This window comes from Sceloporus occidentalis, unplaced genomic scaffold, assembly GCF_023333645.1.
Source record: "Sceloporus occidentalis isolate IW3139 unplaced genomic scaffold, rSceOcc1.0.p SCAF_29, whole genome shotgun sequence".
Lineage (NCBI taxonomy): Eukaryota > Metazoa > Chordata > Lepidosauria > Squamata > Phrynosomatidae > Sceloporus > Sceloporus occidentalis.
Genome location: NW_028317009.1, coordinates 7,054,634 through 7,065,297, shown reverse-complemented (window position 1 = coordinate 7,065,297; position 10,664 = coordinate 7,054,634). Strand labels below are relative to the sequence as shown.

Sequence of the window (10,664 nt, the reverse complement as noted above, 5' to 3'; positions counted from 1 at the left end):
AAGGGGGTCATTTGTAAGGTTTATTAGGGGGTATGATATTAAGGGGTACATTTTAAGGTTAATGAGGGGGTATGTTAGTAAGGGGGGGTACATTTTAAGGTTAATGAGGGGTATGTTAGTAAAGGTGTACATTTTAAGGTTAATGAGGGGTATGTTAGTAAGGGGGGTACATTTTAAGGTTTATGGGGGGTATGTTAGTAAAGGGGTATATTTAAAGGTTAATGAGGGGAATGCTAGTAAGGTGGGTACATTAATTTGCTAACCTCTAGCTAAACACAGTGAGTTCTGGAGGCCTGAGGGAGCGGCAGCTGCACAATACTGCCCCCTGCCCTCTGCAGAGAAGGCCTTCGGGATAATGTGAGGGCAGGGAGAGCCTCCATTCATCCCCTAGGAGACCGTCTGCCCCTCCTTGAGCTGGCTGCTTTGTTAGAGATGTTTCCAGGCAACCCTGTGAGAGACGCCGGTGCCCGAGACTGGAGTTTGGCTCTGCTACTGCCTGCGAGTGCTGAGATTTACATGCAACGAGAGACCCTCAGGCCCCCTGCGCCCCAGTCAGCACCACCAGTACCGTGCGACCACCCAGCAAACACCCCAACATGAACCTAGTCCTCTCCAGGTAAGCAGCCCTGTACCTTAAGGGGACACTTAGTGGGGAAGCAATTGTAGGGGACACCTCCTTCCTGTTTAATAAGGAGAGACATGCTCCGTACCTCAGTGCTCAGTGTACTTATTTATTATAGCAAAACCCTGGTTTTGACATCATAGCAGCTGGGCTCACCCACTTACTTACTAACTTACCAGTATTCAAGCAGGGGTATCTTGGTTAAAAGTATGGGCCTTCTGTCGCACTGCTCTAGTGCATAGAACATTAATGAAACCTTGTCTGGACTTGTTATGTAAACAAGTCCCAGGAAAGTATCTAACATTATTTTGTGTTGTAAGAGATACATTGTTCACTTTATTTATTAACAAGTGTTCTGCTTGAAACAGTGTTAACTCTTAACCCACAGAGCAGTGGTATTTACCTTTTGGTTAGATTAATATTAGGTTAAATAGGGAGTTTTAATGCAACATTTTAATGCAGGGATCTAAGTAGCATTAAAAAGCAAAGACATATTATTATTATTATTATATATTTTTATTTATATAGTGCCAACAGTTTACACAGCACTTCTTACAATACATACTGTATGTTCGAGGGGTCTGACAAGACTAGAATTGACAAACTAAGACAAACTGATACGTTAGGTGGAGAGAGCCCGTCTCGCAAGTTTATAATATTGAGGCATATGTTGTATATCCCAAATTTGGGTATTCTTTTAGCGTGTGGTTTTGTTGGGATCCACAATTTGTCGCTGTCTTTATTACTCCAGAGATGCTCAAGTCAAGATTATGGAAAATACAGTGTCCAACGCAGAGAAATACTTTGGGCAGTTCTGCACCGTGCTGGCTTCTTACACCCGGAAGACGGCCAAGCTGAGGGACAAGGCTGACACCCTGGTCAAGCAGCTCATCGACTTTGCAAACACAGAGAACCCAGAGCTCAGGACGGCTATGAAAAACATGGCTGAGGAGTTGGCCAAAGTGCAAGACTACAGACATGCGCAGGTAGGACATTCCTACTACAAAAATGTGTGAGTCCCGCCAATCCCCCCATCTTGGCTTCATTCACCTATCCTTTGACATGTTGGTCCTCCAGACAGAACTTACCAAAATGCAGCTGGTGGTAGACACAGCAACGATGTGCTGTGGGCCTCATGGAACGTCTGGGCTCTGAACTTCTTCATACGAATGAATTTGCGATTATTTCTTGGAAGGGTTGGGTATTCAGCAGTACTAGGAATTGGGTTTCCAATGATTTATTTATTTACAGAAGTGTCCAGTAGAGAATGTTGGAAAAGGACCTTTAAAGATCTTACTTATATGTAAAATCAATCCATAAAATTATTTACAGCTGAGAGCAATAACTTTTTTTTTTTGCGAAAGGTTGTATTTATCACGCATATAGTCACTCACACAAAAAGCGTGACTTATGGATAAAAGGAGTCTTCAAAGGTAGTTGCAATATCACAGAAAGGTCGAACAAACAGCGTTGTATGGGAAAGTCAATTACTCCAGGATTCTGATCTCTTTTGCTTGCTTCCCGGCCGTCTCATTTCCATATTCATAGCTACTTAATCCTCAAAGCAATAATGTGCATGTAACGATTTTCATCTCCTGCCCGTGGAAAACTGACCTTTTGCTGGGTAATTTGAAACTTAGAACAGTGTTAATGAATCAGGCGGCACTGGCAGTTAAATGATTGCTCTGTAGGAGGGAAAAATCAAAGTAGAGGTGAGGGCTGCCACAGAGCCCTCCTAATTAGTCTGTGTTCCTGGTGAAAAAACCTGCTGCTGAGATAATTATTTATACATTAATTGGTGGTTGTGTGTCACTTGGGAACTACTAAAGCCAAGGGTCAACATTTCATATGCCATGTATCCACTGGGTAAAACAATCTGCTTAATTTATGTTCGACTATCATTCCCATCATCAAACATAAATGCCAATAGCTTGCTGAAACAAGCTTATTCAACGATAAAAAAATGACCTGTCACCAGCTAAGCTCTCTTGCAGTTTGCATTATGATTGGAATAGGGAAGTATACTATAAGAATATAAAACTGTTATTACTCTCCACCATAAATAGAGGTCACCTCCTTCACCGATTGGCATTGTGTCTTATTTTCCTGCAGGTGGAACGCCTTGAAACCAAAGTGGTGAGCCCAATGAAGCGGTATGGACCCCTCATTAAAGAAACGCGGGTAAGTACGCTGTGACATGTTACTGACTTGTATGGTTTCTCATTATTCTAAGTAGAGATCAACCTGATTGAGGTCTTTGTCGGCAAGACAGAAGCTTGAAAGATTTTTCTGCACGGTGCAACCTGACCTAACCCTGTGAGGGTTCACAGAGGAGAGTGGTTAATGCCTTTGTGATCCCCTGTCTGCTCTTCTCAGCGCAGCCTTTCGGGGCACTCTGATATATCACAATGTTCAACACCCAGAAGATTCTGACTGTGGCCTGCAATCTGCCCTTACGTTCCCTTTTAAAGTCTAATATGTCCTTCTGCTTTGACAGGCAGAAATCAAGAAGTTCAACTCGGTCAGGAACAAAGAGATTAAGGAGTTAGAAAAACTAGAGAGGTTACGACACCGAGCTCCTTCAGACCGACAAATGATTGTATCCTTTTCACCAGTAACACAACAGTTTATTGCTACAGTATCGCTACCAGAAGGAAAAAAACATCCTCTCACGTAAATAAGTATTTTATTTGTACCAGCTAACCAGTAAAAGAGCTGTGACTGTCTGATCTATATGCCGTGGGATTCTTTTATTTATTTTAATTATTTTTCATCTCTATCCCAAATGCCCTCTCTCCTACTGGATAAATGGGTATTTATAGTAGGCATGACCTTTATTAAAATATCAGGGCCAACCAGATGGTCTGGAGCTTCTACTGTTCTACAGCATTTGCTTTTGGGTGATCTTCGGTTGGATGTGATGGGAGTAAAGGTCTAATCACTAGAGAGACTTGCACAGTTGTCCATGCACTAATGATTTAAGAGTGTTAGGAAGGTTTCATGGTAACAAACAACCCTAGTACCTCAAGGGAGCAACATTGTATTATTATTGTGTAATCATCAAATATATCTTCCTTGACTTGATGTTTTCCAGTCCCAGGTGAGTGACTTGTTTTCTTTCTTGCCCAACATTGTGATACTTTGCTTCGGACGTGGTAAGCTCTCTGTGTTCATTTTTGTTGGATGTTCACAGAAAAACTCTGACTGGGGCATATCTGCCAAATCAGACACCTGTTTACCAGCGATGATCAAAATTCCAGTCCTAGTTTATACTATCTCCGTAGGATATTGCCTAAAGAAGCCAGTCTTTGTTTCTGTAGAACCACTTTAGACGCAAGCCTTTCAGTGCCACTTTTATGAAGACTGAATGATCAGGGAATGTTCTATTCCTTCCTTTAGTATGATCAAAGGCCCCGTCTGAGCATAGGCAGAGTGGCTAACATTTTAGCTAAACCACTGTGTTTTAGTTTAAAAAAAGATACAAAACAGAATTTAAAAACACTAATAGAATCAGAGCCCTCAATGACTGGGTTGTACATTAACACTCGAAGAAAGTAAACGTTTAACACTGCAAATGTGTCAGACGAACAATTACCCCACCAGTTTTCCCATTGTCTTAAATTAAGTCTTGAAAATCCACCCAATTTACAGGTATCTTCCTCGTCTTGCTGCTGTCTGGGCAGCGAGGTCAAAAGCTTGAGAATTGAATACAAAAACAGGAACATCAAGACGTCTTCTACCTGCGAAGATCTTTTACGTGTTTAAATTTTCATTATCACCCAATATAATCACGCTTTGCTCTTGGCTACGAGGGAAATACTCGGCTGGAGTTTTCAGATTAAATGAAAGACGGTTCTCCCGGGGGTTTCCTCTGCACATAATGCATTACGAAGAGAGATTTAAGGAGAAAAATGTGGTTCTTATATGTAGAACCTAAACACACGGCATCTACACGGGAAATAGCATTAAAAACATTTCAGTGGTAGAAAAAACCCCTACTCTATAAATTAATTGTACTCTGTTCATGTGACGCTAAGTATCAGCGAGGCCTAGACTGTACCCCCTGTTATTCCTAATGGCCGTATGCATCTCCTAATATCCCAGCATACTTTATTCTATTTTATATCATACAGATCCATACTCCTGACATTTTTTTGTGATTTAATCTCATTATTTATAGCTGAGATTACATATAACAGAGTTTCAAGTGAATTGTCTACTAATCTTAATTGCCCAAAATGCTCTGCTGTCAGACTATGGGTGTCTTTTCTGATATAGTAACATAGTTCATAAGGTTGAAAAAAGACCAAAGTCCATCAAGTTCAACCTATATACATATTGTGTCCCTACTGTGTTGATCCAGAGGAAGGCAAAAAACCCTTATGAAGCAGATGCCAATTGCCCCATACCAGGGGGAAAATTCCTTCCCGACTCCAAATATGGCAATCAGAATAAATCCCTGGATCAACGTTCTGTCCCTATTAATCTAATATCCATAACTTGTAATATTATTGCTTTCAAGAAACACGTCCAGGCTCCTTTTGAACTCTTTTATTGAGTTTACCATCACCACTTCCTCTGGCAGAGAGTTCCATAATCTCACCGCTCTTACTGTAAAGAACCCCCGTCTGTGCTGGTGTAGAAACCTTCTTTCCTCCAGCCGTAGAGGATGTCCCCTTGTTATAGATACAGTCCTGGGTATAAATAGGTCCTGGGAGTGATCTCTGTACTGTCCCCTTATATATTTATACATAGTTATTAAGTCCCCCCTAAGCCGTCTTTTTTCCAAACTAAATAACCCCAATTCTGATAATCTTTCTGGGTACTGTAGTCCTCCCATTCCCCTTATTACTCTGGTTGCCCGTCTTTGAACCCTCTCCAGCTCCACTATATCTTTCTTATATGATATATGATTGTCTTTCAGTCTTCCAGGGACACCGACAATAAGGTAACTCATGGATCTGTCCACGTGGGCTCTGGTATAGTGCCTTGCATTAGTAGTGCAGTTTTTGACTCTGTTGTTGGTATTGTTTGGTTGCTCCTAACCAAAATGTTCTTTGTGTATTCTCTTAAATTGGAAATTCCTTCAATTTATTGTCAACAGATACAGTAAACCCAATGGTACAATCTGTAATGGAACCTACAATGTACAATATTTCAGTTTACCTGGCACAGGGTCAATGGCTGCACTTATAATGTAGGGAGGATGGCTTTATTAGCTGCTACATTGTGTCTTCTGCTTTCACAGAATTGGCCCAATGCTTTACTCGCCCATCCGGCACATAAAAAGTGTAAAAGGAACATTGTTTTTTCACATTGTAAATGGCCGTGTTTTGTGTTTGAGTTTTAAAGTGTAGGGCAATGGCAAAGGGGCGGATGTGAAAACAATTCTGTAGTTAGAATGAAAAAGAATTCACAGTCTTGCCAGCATTTTACCAATTCAGATGTTCAACTCATAGTGTACAATTGTTTTATAAATGGACAGTTGTTGGGGGGCTGTAGTCTGTTTGTACAATACATGATGAAATGTGGTTGTGCATCAAGCTAGCACTCTCTTTCCTACAACCCATATGTAGTATATTGTGTAGCACTTGTAGCAAACATTATAGGGGGGGAATACAATGTGAAATATTTTCGCAGGAAAGATGTGAAAGGTTCCAGTTCTTGTGTCTTATAGACTGCCGATCACACAGGCTTGAAGGTGCAAACGAGCTTTGTATCATCTTATAGCTTGTACAAGGCTTCATTAGCAGGGCGATGTATTCCTCATTTATTTTAACAAGTACTAATCCATCTCGGCTAATTGGGATGCCAGCTAATTGCTCCTGCTGCCTGTAAACAACAAAAAGCCCTTGAAGTTTTTTTTCTATTTCATCCTCGTATCTATGTCATTGCAGTGATTAATTGCCTTAAAATTGAAGCTCCGTGGCTTAAACTTTGAAGCCTATACAGTAATGTGATCAGTTAAGGAAAAATAAATATTTTGCTTCTTTTTTGTTAAATTAAACCTATATCTACTCACATGAAGCTTTGGGAGAAATGTGGACACATCCTCTTCTTTTCAACCCCATGATATAGTTTGCTTGCTGGCAGTGCCATAGAGATCCTCATTATGCCCGTTATCTTCTGGCTTACGTAACGTAGTTCAGTTTGACATTGTTTAATGCAATTTGTAGTTTGTATAATTGTTTTATATTATCAACGTAAAATAAACATAGTTTGCTATCCTAATAACCTGAGCCCTTTTCAGTGAATACTTCTGCAGGATGAATGTATCAGACATCGGCTTTGATAACGCTAAATACATTTCATTATGTTGCAAACCCTTCATTCTAGAGCTCTCTTCACCTTTTGTCTGAACTCATATTGTCTCCATTTTATTATGTTGTCCAGCTTACTTTCTAAATGCATGGAGGGTCGTCTGACATTCGGGAACATTACCTGGAGAGCAGTACCTTCTTCATACAATTATGGCTAACTATTTTTGGTGCCAAAGGGGTTACTTTCCATGCCTTGATCTAATGCCTAGTCGCTGGAAGCATTTAGTGTAGTATAGTTCTAGTGGAGGATTTATCCTTGGTATTTGTGTCTCCCGCAATGACCACAATCATTTTTCTTTTTATATCATCCCAGGCAGAGTCCAGTGTTCAGAAGGCATCTGTGGATGCAGCACGTACCACTCAGCAACTGGAGGAGGTCATAGACTCGTTCCAGCAACAAAAAATCAAGGATGTTCAGGTGAGTGTTGGAGATATTATTTTACCCTTCTTCTGGCTAACGTATGTCTTTCAGCTTTAAATAATCGCCATTGCAATTTAATGATGTTAAAACAAAGCAGATATGTTGGCATGCATGGTCGTGGCTAAATGCAATGGAGGTAGGGCATGTTCCCGTAGAACTCTCCCCCCCCCCATTGCTGTACATTGCAATGAGGTCCTGCCACTTGATTGCTCTAGTCAATGGCCAAGTGATATGTGCAAATCTGGCCCTAAAATAAAAATGTCAGTTATCCACTTTATATAAAAAGGGTCCTGTTAATTATCAAGTTTCAACTCAAACTCTATTAGTCAGGCCATAATACTGCTTTGTATGTGCATGTATTGTTACTCTAAATTTAACAGCTTCTTCAAATGTTAGTAGCCAAGCAGTAATCTCAAAGTAGATGTAAAAAGTATTATTTTACATTAAATGGAATGAAATGTCAAGCCAAGGTAACAAAAAAAGGAGAAATGTAGGAATAGGGAAATCTAGGAGGGCAAAAAACCGGGCAAAATTCATAAAAACTGACAAGGCAGCATGCATGTTTTGGAATTACTAAGTAAGGCTCTAGTGCATGTCAAGCAATACAAATTAGTAGTTTGCCATTCAAGTTGCCCTATTCATGGCAGTTAACCTCAATAGGGAGTATTCTTTCTGTGACTGAGTATATAAAATTCCTATAGGCCATTTATTTATAATTAAAATAGTCAACAATTATTAACCTGAACATTGCAAGGTGCATATATGATTGGGATTGCAAAATACATGTGATGTATGCAATGATTGTTATAGAACTTTTTATAGTTCTGGGACATTATAGGTTATTAACTCTTTGAGAATTATAAAGTTGCATTATTTGATTGTCACCCCTTCTTAGTGAACGCTCAATTCTAAATCCAATTGTGATGTGACTTGTTTCAGAAAATATTCTCAGATTTCCTAATGGTTGAGATGGTGTTCCATGCGAGAGCTCTCGAGGTGTACACCAGTGCCTTTCACAGGCTGCAAGACTGTGATCTGGAGAAGGATATGGAGGTAACATATCTATTTCAAACACCTATTTTGTACTGCTTGGGTAGTAGTGTATAGAGACATTACCCAGTCGATACACGCAGTGTTGTACAGAGAGAAGGCTAGAAATGGAGAGATTTACAGAAAGACATTAGTGTGAATGGTGTTAATTTACATCTTTTTTTTAATACAGGATTTCAGGTCAAAGATTCATATTGTCACTGGCGCTCAAGATGCTCGGCCCTTGAACGCCACAAACCTTTCCTCTAATACCACTTGGCAAACTGGAAGTATGGTAAGGTCATGGTCTTCAAACCTCTTCCCGTGACCCAGAGACGTAATATCAGAGACACACAGAACAATGTTTGTGTGCTTACAGTGGAGGGCAGGTAACTTCTAGCCTATGGGGCAAGTTGAGCATCTTAAAACGCGTTTGAAAGACAAGGAAGCCGTAGTGGTACAGACACTGTGAAGACAACATATTAATTATATCAGGCTGGTTATTATTGGACAGCAAACATTTGCCTGTAGACAAATATCAACAATCATGGAGAATCCACTGGTAAAAAAGTGAAACTTCAAAGCGGTGTCTAACATCAAATGTACATATGATTCTCTTTAAACCTCCATTGGCAATGGGACAGGAGTGAAAACAAGGTGACTACTAAATTGTACAATCGACATGGGGCACTTTCTGAGAACGATCTAGAAACCCTGAGTGCTTTCCATGCTTTGCAGATGTAAAATAGTTAACAAAAACCACTGCTATTTCCACGTACTCCAAAATCTTCCCTCCAAGCATCTCAATAATAATCTCTGCGAGCAGAGCCTCGCATGAATCACCATGCCGGTAAATGAGGAAGGCTTTCAGGAAATTAAAAAACGTGCTACCAAGAATTGATTCCTTGTCATGCTACTTAATGGTTGATGCTTAAAAAAAAGAGACCCGAGGTTTTGCGTTCAATTCAGTCATCTGGAACTGAACTGCCTGCTGTTCCTAATTACTGTTCGCAAACTGAGATCAGTGGGAATAGAACAGTGCACGGAACTTTCATAGTACACATATATCGTTATAAAGGGGTTGCAATTAATAGGCCCCCCCCCCCGCACACACACAAACTTTAACTCTCGCTGTATAATTAGTTCATGACATAAAAGTGTGATTGTGTAATGCATAACAAAAATGTTTGTGTTTGAATATGAAACCTTACAAACGCAGAATGCAGATAAAGGTATGTTGATGATCTTCCCTTAAAATACAAACTGTTTACACCCTCATTTATTATGTCCTTTGTGAATCTGTGTATCACACATCCCCTGCGCTGGACACTGTTAATAAGGATAAAGGTGAGCAGTATGTATTTCTTTCTTCTTAAATCTAGACACATTTATTTCTTGACCAATGGTTCGTCTGCTGCCATTGTTTTCTTTTGTACATTTATTTCCTTGTGCCCTTGACAGATGTGTTTGCGTTTTTAGAGCACTCAGAGCACGCTACAGAGGAAGCCACATTTTCAGGAAGATAGTGATGATATTTCTGAGGATGAGGATGATGATGATGAGGATGAGGATGAAGAAGATGATTACCAGGATTCCAGAAAAGCACAGTATTCCAGAGTCCGAAAATAAAAAAAGAAATATGGTATAGCAAATCCTGCTCCAATCCGTCCATAGATTTCATTACTGCTATTTTTATTGAATTGATTCTGTTTGATATTTATCAATATTTTGTTGTTATATTTTACTTAGATTGTGGGTAAATGGTCCAAGATAATGTGGATTCAGTCTACTGGAGAATTTTGATTCTTGACAAAAAATCTTTGGGGTAAAATGTGTACGGTAACCCAACTAAGTTATTTTATATGGGCGAAAGGCTATGAACGCAGTCTGGATAAAGTGTTTTTACCACTACTTGCTCCAAATAAGTGCATTTTCACTGTATGTGACACATGAACGTATACTGCATAATCTAGGCCTCCAGAAGCCTTAGTCCCCGACAAGCAATGCCCAAAATGCATACTGTAAAGAAGGAAAAAGGGGCCCTTAAAATGGTTTGAATGACATATCCAGGCACTGTACCAGTTTTACTGTGTAACCAAATGATACGTACTATTACTTCAAACATATTTAATAAAACTTGGAGTCAAGTTTATTAACCCACTGTAGAAAGGGAGTGTTGCGACTGTGCTTTAACAAGAAACCAGCATGTGATTGCTACATTATAAGATTGGTCTAGACCAGACCTGGGCAAAGCACGGCCCGCGGGCCACAT

The 10,664-nt window shown here is 39.9% G+C and overlaps 1 protein-coding gene across 1 annotated transcript; it reads left to right on the top strand.

Moving 5' to 3' along the window:
* The first annotated feature begins 596 nt into the window (after positions 1–596).
* On the top strand, positions 597–10,021 carry LOC149299239 (CBY1-interacting BAR domain-containing protein 2-like). The gene is made up of 9 exons (XM_089486680.1): positions 597–616; positions 1,374–1,608; positions 2,735–2,803; positions 3,120–3,221; positions 3,717–3,722; positions 7,256–7,360; positions 8,303–8,416; positions 8,586–8,687; positions 9,872–10,021. The coding sequence occupies exons 1-9, from the start codon at positions 597–599 to the stop codon at positions 10,019–10,021; spliced, it is 903 nt and encodes a 300-aa protein (XP_089342806.1).
* The last annotated feature ends 643 nt before the right edge of the window (positions 10,022–10,664 follow it).